Source organism: Coptis chinensis, chromosome 7 (genome assembly GCF_015680905.1).
Source record: "Coptis chinensis isolate HL-2020 chromosome 7, ASM1568090v1, whole genome shotgun sequence".
Lineage (NCBI taxonomy): Eukaryota > Viridiplantae > Streptophyta > Magnoliopsida > Ranunculales > Ranunculaceae > Coptis > Coptis chinensis.
In genome coordinates this window covers 80,232,392-80,248,020 of record NC_141462.1, presented here as the reverse complement: position 1 = coordinate 80,248,020, position 15,629 = coordinate 80,232,392, and the positions used below count along the sequence as shown (strand labels likewise).

The window sequence follows — 15,629 nt, the reverse complement described above, 5'->3', positions numbered from 1 at the left end:
ACTCTGTTCAGGATCACGGGGCTTTGACTTCATTCGAATTTCGAAAGGCTATACGCATATTGGTCAGAATCAGGTTTACTAATTTCAGACTTAATCAAAGTCTTTGTTATGTAGATATGAACTGGTGATGTACTTAGGTGTATAACATAGACTTATTGTTGAACAACTTGCTTGCCATGATAGCGTTGACACGAAGACCTCAGGAATGCAAACTTAGCTCTTTGACATTTTCAGATTATGAAAGATGACTGTCATAATACGGCATAAATCGCAAAAAAAACCACGTTATGGCTAAAGGAAATATGTAAAATCATTATCAGGAATATGTTATATGTATGACTGGATCTGTTCGATGACATACTGGTTTTTGAAAGGGTAGAGAAAAAACAATATATTTGAACATAAATAGACTTCTGAGCTAATCATGCAAGAAAGTAGGTGCCCATCCTTTTGTTTATTAAATTTTTTATTCTTGGTACATACACACAACCATTGACCTTAACATTAAAGTAGTTCAAGGAATTGATTTCTCTGTTAGTTGTTAAAATGTAGATGGTTGCGCTAGTTCATTGCACTCTGTTCTTCAACTCTTCTTGAGAACAATGGAATATTATAAGGACTTCACAGGATTATTATAAGGACTTCCCAAACCTGTGCCATCTTTGAGAAAGTACAAAGATCCTATGGATTTGATGACAGAGTAAGTTTGTCCAGATTCTTTACAGAAACTACAAACAAGATATTTGGGCGGTTATGTAGCTCTAAAATTTGATTTCTATTTTATAACCAGCAAAGATCAGGGCAAAAGAATAGATGCCTAAGATTGTCCTCCCAAATCCCAACTCATCTCCCTAGTAAATTTACATCTAAGGAGGTTCACAACTCGCAAGTGGATCCTAACACAGATGGTTGACAAAAACCGACCAGGTGTTTCAAGACATAAAATGTATATCTGAAAGTGTCAAAAACAATTAGAATATAGGTGTCAATCTGGGGCACTAGTAGAGAAAATGAAGTCGTCCGCACATTACAGAAGCAAATTGAATTAGATTTTAGAGTATAGTGTTTGTAATGCTGATAAGCTTTTGTTTCACTAATCTTGTCCAAGAACAGTGATATAAAGCATTTCACATATAAAAGTGACCTAAAGTATATAAACTTCATTCAACAGGGTAACCCGACTGAAATAAGGAAAAAAAATAACGAAGAGGCATCATCAACTGAACCATAACAGAGTCAAATAAAATGTCAGATTTGAATTTGCTTAAAGCACCAAGTCTCTGTACAGCACAGAAATCAGATAAAGTCATCGAAAGGAATGACTCGGTTGTAATCTTCATTGCACTGTAACAATCAGTTGATAAAAAAAATATCATTTCAATTTATCAATTCATAAGATAATATTATGGTAATTATCTGCTTGACACGTGGTTGGATCATAAACCTGAAACTGTTTACCCATTTACAATATAAATTCTGGCCATTCACCTCACTATCACAAACAAGTATTTTCTGGTAGTGTCTTTATTGACTCTAATATTGGTAACATGGAAGGCAAGGGTCTGCCTAACCCCACTGATCAACAAAGAACCATCATAGCTATATCCGTGGCCAAGTAACTGCTTGCCAAGTGATATTCAGTAGTGAGAAAGTGGACTGCACTATTAATTTACAGTCAACCCAACTTGCCTGATTTCGTTATTTTTTACTTGATAAGCCAGAATTCACAGACTAGTCAAGTGTTAAACTACAGCAATCACAACTTCATTAGCTGAAAAGCCTGACCTATGACGATGAATTCAAAATAACCAGTATTTTTATAAACAGTGTTTAATGATATTTTTTTGAAAAAACTGTGTTTAATGACAATCCACTGCCAACAAAATTTAAGTGGGCGGGGCAGGGTGGGTAAGAATGGGCAAACCTCGCCAAGTCAATAATAAGTAAAACCAAATAAATTAAATTTACTTTTTCTATATCAGGATGGTCAATCCTAGCCAAGTCGATAAAAAGGAAAACCATGAAAATGTTTGAATATAACCAGAGCAGGATCAGCTTCTCGGATATCAAACAACAATTGCCCTCAATCTAGCCTTCCCCTGCACCAACAAAAGCCTAGACCTCCTCTAGGAAGTCAACTGAATTCTTTTGTTGAGGAGGATAAAGCAGGACATATTGTTTTGAGGTTTAATACAGGTTTAGGGTCTGCCTAACCCATCAGCTTTTTCAAAAAAAAAGGAAAAACAAAGCAAAACAAAACAAAACGAAAACCTAGACCCAACTACTTTCACTGGGTTTTCATAGTTACACACTTTTTCTGTTGGTATAAATCTTTTCGCCATATATTGGTGTTGCAACATGAGAGATAAACTGAGGCAAGGATGCAGGTTGGCAAAGTGGTTAGTTTCGAGCTTAAATCCTCTCTAAATCGTTCAGAATTGACTAACAATTTGCACACTCAGTGAAGTATGGTCTCAAAAAGCAATGTAACAACAGTAGTTTAATTAGCCACACATAAGAACTCGAGGACACCCTTTCTCAAAGAGCAATGACATGGATAAGGAGAAACTTATGGGATACACTGCAGAGTGAGGCCAGCCTCCCCAAGCACATGAATAAGAACACATGAAAGAAAAATATGTCAACTTACAAAAACACTTTACCCATAAAGAAAAAAGAAAGAGACTTAAAAAACACACCAATCGTATGCATTGAGCAAAAGACATATATAATAAGATACACATGGTTAGCTAGCTAAACTGATATACATACCTTGTGAACATGAAAATAGGTAGGCAAAAAGAAACCGCAAGTCGGGTTGCAACTCTCCTATCTGTCCGTCCATTTGTCCCATTTCTCGGTTACCATGTTCATTCAAAAGCCGAAACACAAACCTTTCCAGTAAATTAAGCACCAGAGTAGACCCACTGAGAAGGAAAATGTACAGGGAGGAGGGTTGCAACCCAACTCCCCGGTGTAGATCATCTTCTTCCATCTTTCAATTGCATGACAGCCTCCCATTTTAGATGTTGAATCACATTCCTCGCGAAGGATTCATGCTCTCAGTAAGTACTCTTTAACCAGAGGAGTGAACAAATGCTTAGGATATATCAGAACATTGCCAGCACAGATATTTCCTGTATATGAGACTTTCGACACTCTGACTGCAAAGGAGCTTGGTTGACACCCAACACGAATCAATTAGACTTGAACCACCCACTAATAAAATTACAACTGTCAAAATTGAACAAGACAGACCATCATTAAACAGAGAAATCACATGTGTGACTCTGAAGTCGGAAAGTGCAGTAATTTCATTAAACCAAAACTTATTTAGTACCCTGCTCCCACTAATAGCTTTTCACAACTATTCAGTCCTGATAATATAGAATGGAAAAGTTTCCCAGTGTTTGTAGGACTTTATGATAGTAAAGAAAAAAAGATAAGCATTTCTAGACTCTATACTGCATTGACTTACAGAGTCTTCCACTTCATCCTGCCCTTGAGTATAAAGCACACACAAACAAAAAAAAATACTTGAGCCTAGAATGGCTGCAAGTACATGCACATTTAGCACATCACCGCTAAATATTCATCCATAAATTTCATGATCTAAAGATCTATGAAAAGGGATACCAAATGCTGCAGACCTGCACCATTTGGTTGGAAGACACTTTCCACAATGACAAAAGATCCTACTGAGAAAGAAAATTTCTATTATTTCATTTCTCTCATTTATACTAGTACCAATAAGTTCGAATTTGAAATACATGATTTGAGTAGCCTAGTTTTAAGTTCGGATATTCGAATAGAGTAATAACTTGACTAATCAAAAATTTCAGCTAAGATGGGTACACAACCAACTAACCAAGAAAAGTGTAAGTAGTGTAAATGAAAATAGACTTGAAGAGAGAGAGAGAGCTTCATATTAGCTAAAGTAATTCTACAAATAGAAATAAAAGAATTGCCTTCAGATACAATTTAACTTTCACCTAAAAAAACTGCTTCCAATGTGTGACATGATATTATAACATTTATAGAGGAACTCTAGAATTGGTTTTCTTCTCTACATCAGCAGTTGATTGGTCTATTAATTTTTATATAAGAAACAGAATCTAGTCCATTTTTCAGGCTTCAAATGGATGCATCTAGGAATCACACTGCATCTTACTCTAAATTGAAAAATGAAAATTATCAGTACTTCAGCAGGATGAGAACAAAAAAGTTCTGAACTGGCTGCCAACCTGATTTAATCCTTCTCAGATATCAAGGAAAGTACTGAGAGTTTGGGACAAGGCATTGTCGTTGCAGTTGGATAAACTTTCCAGGCAATAGAGATCCACGATGCAAGAGAGATTTGGAATTCCTAAAAAAGACACTTTAGAACATACAACAATAATACTTCCCACTTGGGATATTATAAGTTTATAAAGATGTTGCCAGATCATATAATTGTAGATGCCTTGCAAGCATCCTAAATAAATTCATTATCCTACTCATAAACCTTTTAAGAGTACTTTGGTATGTCTTGGTCACAAAACTGATCATTTACGCTACAGTGTGGCCAAGTAGTCTAAGGCAGCAGTTCGAATCCCACAGCTTTCAAATATTATTGCGATCGAAACAAAGTTAAGTTTCTGATGCTACAGCTGACCCTCTGCTAAATGTGCTTAGATCCAAACACATGGATGCCTTACTAGAGGATATGCCGTTGGTGTCGCTGGTTCTCCCCGTCTTAGGATTTTCTAAACTAAGCTCCAAGGTGTTAGCTGAGCTACTTTGCAAAAATATGCAAGAAGGATATGGCCAATGCTACAGGTGGAGAATTCATCAAGACGAGTGGGTTGCTAAAAACTAAGGTTTTACCTTAAATAGAAGGAAACTTAGAAGTCGTAATGCCATCCCTAAACTTAGCAACCAGGAAACCCAAATTACCATTAAATAATCTTAAAAGTGGAAAACAACCAGAAAGAAGTCATAAACATAATGACAGTCAAATTGGATCTACGACATTATAAACTGTCCGAGAATATTAGTGTAGTCATGAATGCTTACAGTAGGTGCCTAGTATAAGAGGAAGGACTGCACCTACTCATAGTACTACCAACTACGCTAAAATACAAGAAGGAACAAAACAAACCCATGACCTCCAAAATACTGTATGACCTCACCTACAAACCATACCGTAAGAGAACAAGCTTACATAACCCCAACCCCCCCCCCCCAACACACACCAAAAGAATAAATCACCAGATGTGATTAATTATGTACTATATATATACCTTCCACAGTGTGTATTGGTACGTATAAAATATTATTACTCAAGAAAAAGGGGCAATGTTTTGACATTTTAAAATTTTACCACACTTACCTTCAATGGTGCGTCAATATTGGTACGTATAAAATAGTATTACTTGAAAAGGGGGAAATATTTCACATACAAGAAATTGCCTTTAACCATGAAAGCTCCGGATGGTGGACTAAGTCTATAACAAATCGAACCTCAGTACTCACATTACTTTAAACTCAACCAATTAGTTGCTCCTAGAAAGCTCAAACCGACGGAATTTGGTGATTTCAACTGTTGAACAAAAACTATTAGGCATACCAACCCACATATATAGGTTAAAGTTCACACTTGGAAATGCATAAAAGTGCAAAAGCATTGAGTCTAAAACATAGATACGACAAAAAGATGTTTATTCTCCACAAAGAATAACTTCAGTTTACAGATGGCCAAGCACAATATATCCATTAGTGAGAGATGAATTTTGATTATACAAATACAAAAAGGAAGAACAAAAAAAAAAATAATGCTCAAACTCTACATGCAGTATGACTTACCTTCTTATAAAACTCAAAGTAGACAAAATTTGAATATCCAAATGAAATTTTTGACGGCTCTTACTCGTACTCAAACTGCACTTCTACATGCATGTATTTCTTCATAACTCGAACAATGAAAGTAGAAAAGTTCGCCAGTGATTGGCATTCTTCACTGGTTTTCACCTCAGAAACAACCCCATGGATCACTAGCTTCTTCAGATTAGGACATCTTTCAAGAAGTCCTCCAACCCAGTATGAAAAGAGATCGGTAATTAAGGTCCATCCAAGTTCCAGAACAGCCACATTCTCCAACCGAGATGATCCTTGCAAGCCATAATGAAGCAGTCCATCTCTGAGATCATAACTAAGAGAAAGATGGCAGAGCCGAGGAAAGCAAACAGCAATAGTTTCGACATCCACAATCTCATCATCATCGTCAAACACCACACTCCAAAGCCGAAGCCTCCTCAATCTCGATGACCTTGAAATCATCTGGTAAAATTTAGGCCACATGATTGTGAAATTGCTAACATCAACGACCTCTAGATTCTCGGTACTCTCACCAATATCAAGATGGATGACACTAACATCATCAATCTTGAGATGCTTCAAAGTCCCTTTGCCAATAAGCTCAAAGAGCTCAAGGGTGCAGTCCTTAATGTGTAAACACTCGAGAGAATCTGCCTCCAATATAAATTTGTCCAAACTAATTGCTTCAACATATATATCCTTTAGAGTGGGACTAGTCAATTCCATTGTTGCCTGTGCATCGGACATGGCAATTTCTGGATTGACAAGAGCCAGTGACTCAATCTTTGGGCAAGCAGTGATTAGAAGGCTAAGATCCAATGCAGAGATACTAACATAACTCAAACAGAGGGATCTGAGGCAAGGATATCTTTGGTAACTGAATTCAACGCCTGTGATGGAATTATGAGCCAAGGCCAATATCTCAAGTTTCTGCCTCCCACATTTCTCGAGAATATTAACATTTGGGGTAGTCCGGACGTTATAAAACAGTTGCCGCAGACTTTCCCTCGTATACATGAGCCAAGCAATGACTGGAGCAGCAGAGAACTCTTCAACATCGTCCATTAATATTGAGAGGCAGTGTAAACCCGTGGTTTGGAAAATCGTTTGAGTTATAAGGATCTCCAACTGACTGGTTGTAAGGTCGCGGTACACGGGCCAATCAATGGAGTTAAATGAGAGAGTTTGGAGGTGATGTCTGCAGGCTTCTCTCCATTTTTTGCATGTTGCAGAAGCAATCACCACATCTCGAGCAGCTCCTAGCCGAGAAAGTATGTTCCCAATCACTTCAACGGGAAGACACTCCATAAAACTATAATTCAATTCATATAGGATCTACAAATACATAAACAAACAAACAATCCAACATAATTCTACCAAAAACAGACTGATCTTGTTATTAAAAATAAAGGGAAACAGTAAAATACCTTTATCTATGGAACAAAGAGAGAGATGAATGAAAAAAATTTTGTCCAGTTTTTCAAGAGACTGAGGGTAAAACTGGAAAAGGAAAATAAATGCTTTTACTCAATTTCAACCCAATTTACTTCCTTGTAATTATAATCGTGAAAGCCTATTAATCAATAAATTTGTTTTAAAAAGATAACAAGTTGTATTTAGTTTGGTTGTTATGACTTATGAGGAGGAAAATATTCGGTGTTTATTAGGAAGGGAAATGTTGTTGTCGATGTTGATCTAATTGTACAACTCATAAAAAACCATTGAAAATCCACATCTTGTTTTGATGAAATAGATGCTCCAATACAAGTAGATAAAACAAAAACAATACCACGTGTACTTTAGACTTTAAGATTTTAATAAAATTCTACCTCCATACGTGTCGGGTGGGCACGCCACTTTTCTCCAGTTTGATCCGATCTAATATTTTATTTATAGCATATGGAGTTTTAAAAATGAAAAGATCTAATCTTTATTACCGAGTTAATTTTGGGTGATCTTGGACATACCCAACAAAACACTCCTGTATTCCAATTTTAAAATAAATAAATAAAATAATTTTAGACACATTTAGCTTCCTAAATTATCATTTTTTTTTATTAGGCCTAAATATTTAAATATTTATTGACTAAAACAAGTCATTTACTCTACGGGATTCAGTTGCAGAAGAAAAAGACTTTTTTTTTGTTTTCCTTCTTATCCAATAACCTCTTATTCTTTTATCTCGTCAATAAACATGCAAACACTCACTTTTGATTTGAATCAATCATACCAAAGTAATGAGGATGAATAACAACCGAATGAGGATGAAGAAAAAAATTCAAAATCAAATTTTGACAAATGGGAAAATGCAGAAGACTATTATACTTTGGATTAGTTTTAGTAATACTATGTACTCATAATGATTATTTCGAGAACTTCTTGTTCTGCTATCTTCATTAAGATTGTTGGCCAACCTAGTGAATCTGTAATTTGTTTCTACACCTAAGATACACGCTACCCAACTCTTTTCTAAAGTTATTATTTCACCGCCATATATAATATACTTGCTATAGTTGTATTAAGTTTTTGAATATCTTCTGTAATGGTGTGGGTATCAGTCTATTATGCATGTGGATATTGTCTCTTGTTCGTAATATTGAATCCTCCTAATTGTCAAGTAAACACATCCACTATCCAATGAATAATATCTTTTGTGTTTTTTCAAGCCTTGATTCGTCCTGATTTTTCAAGCTAATGCAATGTCACCTTCTTTATCGGGGAAAAAAGGGCATTCTCCCAAATCCCACTTAATTAATAAATCTGTATAGTCCACCCATAACCACACAATTTTTGAGAAAAGAAAATCACAGTGCATCCACCCACGTGTAATTCTCGCTTTTATTTTTAGCCCGATCTTAGTGGATGCCTCCAAAAAATTTCTTAACATAAGGGAGGTGGAGAACCCTCTAATGAGAAATCCACCGACATTTATAGTTTTGGGGTCATCCTATGGGAACTTGTGACGATAGTAAAGTACCATGGAGTAATCAATGGACTTCCTCCCCATGGATCAAAAACCTTTTTAAACTTTTAGTATACATGTATGCTTAACTCCTCTTCCACTTCTCTTCCTGGATTAAAAAATCAATTTCTCTTGTTATGGTATGGATTATTTACATCTTGTTCTTACTTATATTTAGTTCCACAATTCACCAAAACATCGTGGTTGGAGTTGTTGCTTTCGAAACGCACGGCTTGCCATACCACAAAATACATTGCTCTCGAATTGGCGTCTCTCATGGAGTCTTGCTAGGCTGAGTAAGAACTGAAAATCTTTAAACTAGAAGAGATTTGTGATTCTTATAAGTAAAAATATAAATTTGACCATAAAAATGTTGAATTTTGCAAAAAGTCTGTAAAACTGAAAAAATGGGATGGCCTCATTCCTGGCTTCAATATTCCCTAGTGTTGAAAGAGTTGTATTTTAAACAATCATCGTGTCTTAGGAAACCCAGCAAGACATATAAACCTTTTCCAGCCATCATGTGTTTAAATAATTTGCTACGGAACGTTGGGTTTACATGGAGTTATGTTGCGGATATTTAGTGTCCGCAAGGTCTTTCCCTGCATGGTTAGTAGAAAGCACCTGCTCAGAGCAAATTGTTAAAGACCTATTTATTGGACTGAAAATCTAAAAAAAGTTCACACAACATAAATAGAGATCAGGATATAATAATTAATATGTGTTTGCAAGGTAAGGCTCGTAAGGTTTTTACAGTGAGAGGGACGAAGAAGAATGCGAAAGAAACTTTTACTAAAAAGCGTATTTTGTTTTTTGTTTTTTGTTTTTATTCCTTTTGCCTCCTGCCCTTATTGGAAATACCCCAAATTATTTGGGAGATATTATTAGATTTAGACAATTATTGGGGTATAACAAAAACTTATATTAATTATGGGGTACGAGAGTGTTTTTATAGGTATGTCCAAGATCACCCTTAATTTTAATTTGTTAAAACTCAATTTCTCAACAAAGAACCACGATGACATGTAATTGTTGGAGTAAAGACGAAACTAGTACACCAACTCGTGGAAGTACTCTCCTCATCATCTACACAAGGAACCATAATTGGGGAGCGCAGGGGGCGGCCCTGAGTTTTGGGAGCCCTAGGCGAGTTCCTAAAGTGTGACCCTTATCGATGAAGGATAACAAAATTTATAAATAAGTCATATTTTTTGCAAACACTTAATAGACAAAATGTACAACGTACTATATATCTTTTTGCAATTTAGGTATCCTTTTTTTTTTTTTTTTTTTCTGCAATACATTGTACAATGAATTTTCTTTCAGGTAATGACCATGGGCCAAATTCCGGTCAAAAAATGCTGACAAGTTATTTTTGCTTGCTAATGTGGCGTCACGTCTGTTTGGTATGCCACAACAACTAAAAACAACCCATGAGGCATGTGACCCCATTTTCACTCTCCTTCCCCATTTTTCCCAAATTTCAGAAATATCTCAAACTTTTGGCATAGCATTCAAAGCCGAAACAATTAAATTCTTTGCCAAAGAAGAAAAATCATCACTTTAAAACAACAAGTTCCAAACACTTTCTCTTTCAGAAGAAGAAATTATCACTAACAACTAACAAGTTGTAGTACTTAAACCCAATTCCACTCACCAAAACAAACAAATCCCAATTACCCAAACCTAATTTTCTCTCTTTTTATTACAATTTCATCTTTCGAATCTTCTTATCTTCAATTACAAACTTCTCATTCTCCATTCATTCCTCAAAACATCAAATCCGCTAATCACGCCGCAGTTTCTTATCTTCAGAAGCTTTCATAAATCAAGAAATTGTATAAAGAACTTTTAAATAATAATTTCAACCCCATTTCGACACCCACCAATTTGTTGACCAAGTCTCATTCCAAAAAGTTGGTGTTTTTTTTATCACCTAAGAATTTGTTTTTTGGTTTTGTACAGAAGAAGTTGTGATTTTTGGTTTTGAGTGCTGGATTTGAATTTTGGTATTTAATTTTTAGTTTTTAGAAAAAAGAAATAAATAAAAACCAACATCACGTGCTTCTCACATGTATTATTTGTGCCACCTAATGAAATGAACGGACACGTTGTGTATTCTGGTGGCCACATCTGCATTGACTGACCAGAATTGAGTCATAGTTTCAAAGTGCATGCAATAAACCTAATTGTATAATGTACTGCAGTGCAAAATCACTTAATAGGCAAAACATGTCCGTTCATTTAAAATAGGATTATATATATACTCACCTAATATGTAAAAAAATGTATAGTACGTTGTACATTTTGTCTATTAAGTGTTTTTGCAAACAAATAGGCTTAAAGTATTAAACAATTAATATTTATTAAGTAAACAAAACAAAAGTCTTTGATTTGTTACTTGAGAGTTACACGGTTCGAAAACAATATGGTGGAGAGCCTGTTGGAGAATTGGAGAGAAGAACAACCGTACGGTTTAGACGTTTAGTAGTTTAATCAAGTCTACTACTTAGAATAGGATTGAGTGCGATGATTTTACTATTGTGGTTTTTGGGCTTTATTTGCCTTTTATTTGTTGAAGGCTTGCCAAATTTTGAGTCCAAAGTTGGGCTGAAAAAAGAACAGGCGGGCTTATTATTTGTTAAAGACTTTATATTGGGCCAAATTTAGAGCCGAATTTTGGACCGAAAAGAACAGTAGATCCCAACTGATTGTCGACTTAGGGGCCCTTATTTTGGGCCAAGTTCCGGGGCCCCAGCCAGCCGCTTGTGTGGATTGTCCCCAGGGCCGGCCCTAGGGGAGCGAGGAGTGCATTCATTTTTTTTTTGTACGTGGAGTTATGGACTATAGTATGCTTTTAGAGCAAAAATAAAATAAAATGGAACACTACCGTTGGATGTCTCAATTATTCATATTGTCATTTTCCCGCTCTTGGTTTTCCTGATACCAAGATCTTGAAATCATGGCGATCATATTATTATTAGACATCCTTGCACTGCATAAGACACGTGAATACAATTTTTTATCTGAGACAAATACAACAACCTTCGTCTTTGCAGCGTTACTGTTTAACACAATAAGTAAGAATTTTGAAATTGAGATAATATTATAGAGCACATTAGGCGGGTGCTTTCTTAAAACATAATTTAATGATCACATAATTTTTAGTCAACTAGAATATCATATTTGTTGATGACACGCCATCTCATTGCAATCCTAAGTGTTTAAATTAGCTTTATCTATACAATTTTCATACGTCTAAATATGCTCGATTAAAGAAAACACTAGAGATAACATATCTAATATTTATTACAGAGTTAATTTGTTAAAACTACATCACTAGAGTTTCAAAAGAGGGATATGAAAAAAAAAGGCGGAAAAGTGATTGATGGGAAATGAAAATTTTTGTGAAGTTTTTCAAGAGAGTGAGGGTAAAATTAGAAGATTATTTTTTTAATTGGCCAACTAATTAAGGTCGGATTCACTGCCACAAGTTGGATTGGATTTAGAGTAGGTTAATGTCATGACCCACTAAAATTGGCAAAATGGTCATGACCTACAAGAACTAGCAAGTGTCAAATAAAATAAAAAACGAGCCAGAACTAAAAACTATAATAACTTTATATACATATCTTCTACTCCTCAGCTTCCCTCTTAAGACGTCTGATTTTTTATTTCAGTTTAATCTATAAAACACGGAACTCTAATCAAACAAAAAATTAAATAATAATATAATCATCATAAACTTACTATCTCATCGTCCTTCCTATTATCCTCCTTCAGTCCTTCTGCTGGACTCTTCGTCTACCATCATTTTATATTAATCTTCTTTATTAATAAATTACTAAAAAAAAATTAAAGTGTTTCTATATTTCTAAGGTTCACTTAGATTTTTTTTTTTGGAAAAAATGATATATGTTTTTGGCAAATGTGAAAATGTCTGAAACAATCTTTACTACTACTAATGAGGCACATAGGAGCCAACTGAGAAGCCATAATGGTGTTCACATTTTTTTTTGTTGTTTTATGTTTCTTGTTGTTGTCATTTTTTTAATGTATTCTAGGGCCCCCATTAAAAAAAAAAAAAAAAAAAAAAAAAAAAAAAACCATACCCCTCTCTCTCTGTTGTGGGTCCCTGTAAAATAAAAGACAGTGTCTGTAGCATGTGTCATAATACTTAGTTTTTATAGTAGCCATGCCCTAAATTTTGGAATAATAAGTATTCCTAAATTTTGCTAAAGTAAATATAGGTTGGGTTTCCAATTTTTCAGTTGTAGCGAACTATTGAAATTGGTTTCTCTAGACAAAAATATTTTTTTTTATAAATTGCTAAACACACCAATTAATTAATTTTCAAGTGGGAACTAACATCTTGAGAGAATGGATATACATCGTAATGTAAATTATTTTTATATCGTAACGTAAATGATATGTTTTTCGGATATCAAGATCTTGAAATAATCGCGATCATATTATTAGACATCCTCGAAACCGCATAAGACACGTGAATACGATTTTTTATCCGATATAAATACAACAACCTTCGTCTTTGCAACGTTAGTGTTTAACACAACAATAAGTAAGAATTTTGAGATTGAGATAATAGTATAGAGCACATTAGGGTGCTTTCTTAAAACATAATTGTCAGTACCCTTCACTCTCAACCACTCGTGGCAGACCACGTGTCCAGACTACAAGCAGGTCGTGCATATGACCTAAGGTCAGGTCGTCCAAACGACCTAGAAAACGTAACCGTTGTAAGTTAGTCAACAACGTCATTAATGACATATCAGTACTCCGTAACGGAAGGAGTAAAAGCAATCATCAAGACAACGCAAAAGGGGGATCTATGTCTATAAAAGGAGGCGTGTGTGTACCCTATATCATATTTCCGGTCCAAAGTGGACTCACACCATGGACCGGGTGTGGGACCAGCGAACCCTACGTCATATATTCGGTCTAGAGTGTACTCGGACCATGGATCAGGTGTGGGCCCGGCGGCGAACCAGCCTAGTAGCTGTTAAAAACGTTGTGGATCATCCGGTTCTCTAATCCGTCAAAGTTTACAACAGGTCCGGAGCCCATCCGGACTGCCTAAGTTCATGGACCCAATCCGTATTGATCACTCGGATCCAGTAATTCGATCCGCGGAAGCAAGAAACCCTAGTGCAATCCGATAAGATCTTGCACAAGGCTAAAATGGAATCTTGGGGAATGATCCTATTTGAGAAGTAGGATCATACTAGGATTCATCAAGGAAGGCAATCTCCGAGAATCACTTTCTTGGCAGCCAAGGCAGGAGATTGCTATATATATGGAGGCTTCTGCAGCCTCCAGATCGAACTACGTTTTAAGAGACTTGATCCCGAATTCCTCACTGGGTACGTAGGCAACTAGAACGTTGGTGCAGTCTCTCTTTCTAAAAAAAAAACCTAATACCCATCTCTTTCGAGCTTTCGGAAGCACCACTACATCGGGAGTGTCGAGTTAACTTTTTACCTCGACATTCTTTGGCGCTGTCTGTGGGGATCGAACCCAGGACCACGTGGTATTCCGTCGGAGCTTGATATCCTCGGCCTTATTTTTCATACGTCCTTGTTACCATGGTTGAACAAATTGTGATGAGTAATGCAGAAGCTGCCAATCAGCATGTAGCAACTTGACAGAACATGGAGACTATTCCATGCACCACTACAGAGGTGGGGCAGTCGAGCCGTCGTAGATCTTTTTCTCATAACGGAGGAAACGAACTGTCTGAAGCAGTTCCACATACTCTGGAGCAGCTAGGGACTCGGGGATCTAATCTCCATGTCCTCGGCCGCCGAACGCTTATCGCGAACACAAGAGCTGCCAAAATACACATCAGGGATGGTCCTGCTAAACCCACCCGCAATGTTACCGCGCGACGTCCTAGAAGGGGGGAGGCCACCATGCTAACCCACGAGCCTCCATTCGGAACTTGCAATACCAATCGGATCCAACTCTCATATCTCTTTTGACAAGAATAGTTGTGGAAAACAAGAGTTTGAGAAATCAACTAGGCAAATGGCCCAGAGACCCTGAGGAGCACCAATCGGTTTTATCGAGTCACATTTGTGCGAGCAACGTAGTAAAAGGCAAAACGCGGGCGAACAGGGGACGATCGCGAAGATTCTAACAATGGCCAAAACCTTATTCACAATAATGGTCGAGTTAGAGATCCAAGCCAAAGCCAGACTATCCACCCTATCATGCCTGTCTCCACTCACTCACAGTCAAACAATGTCTGGGATCGTTTGGGCACAAATCCTCAGACAAACCAGTCACAACAATCTAGAATGCCAGCAACTGCATTGAGTTCCAGTTATAAAACGCCAGCATCCGTGGAAGTGTCCGGATCAAGATATGGATCCCAGCGCACAAATCGGAATGATAGTTCACTACCTGCTAACAAAGTGGCAGGGAGAAGGCAGGGTAGAATTGAACGTCGGCAACGACTGAATCCCAATCGAATATTAGCCCGCAATGAACGGATCTAGAGAGAAGAGAATCAAGATGAAGATGGCTATGAGAATATGAATGAACAAAGGGTTAATGAATTGATTAACCAAGCCGTGACCAGGCAAACCATCCGAGACGATCCCCTCTTGAAAAGGGCTGTGCGAGGTCCGGAATTTTCACCCTTTGTAAATGACATCAGGAATTATGTTCATCCTGAGGCATTCAAACAGCCCCCTCTTTCGACTTATGATGACGTGGATGGCTGTCCAAATGAGCACGTCATGAGCTACCAAGCGGCTATGACCTTATGGGAATTTCATGAGTCATTAAT

At 36.7% G+C, this 15,629-nt stretch overlaps 1 protein-coding gene across 7 annotated transcripts; it reads right to left on the bottom strand.

Moving 5' to 3' along the window:
- Nucleotides 1–2,666: 2,666 nt before the first annotated feature.
- Nucleotides 2,667–7,594, bottom strand: LOC147489207 (F-box/RNI-like superfamily protein). Of its 7 annotated transcripts, none has more exons than XR_015202010.1 (3): nucleotides 5,845–7,589; nucleotides 4,245–4,366; nucleotides 2,667–3,234 (listed from the first exon to the last, which is right to left on the bottom strand). XR_015202010.1 is itself a non-coding variant. In XM_086572485.1 (2 exons), the coding sequence occupies exon 2, from the start codon at nucleotides 7,162–7,164 to the stop codon at nucleotides 5,905–5,907; it is 1,260 nt and encodes a 419-aa protein (XP_086428611.1). In that variant the 5' UTR covers nucleotides 7,165–7,168; nucleotides 7,284–7,594; the 3' UTR covers nucleotides 5,686–5,904. The 7 variants fall into 7 exon arrangements, 3 of the variants coding, with proteins under 3 accessions (XP_086428611.1, XP_086428609.1, XP_086428612.1); XR_015202012.1 differs by having other exon boundaries at nucleotides 2,667–3,175; XR_015202011.1 differs by lacking the exon at nucleotides 4,245–4,366.
- Between the last annotated feature and the right edge of the window lie 8,035 nt (nucleotides 7,595–15,629).

Bases quoted from the DNA above. Each gene is read 5' to 3' on its own strand.
- LOC147489207 (XM_086572485.1), bottom strand. From the start codon at position 7,164: ATGGAGTGTCTTCCCGTTGAAGTGATTGGGAACATACTTTCTCGGCTA.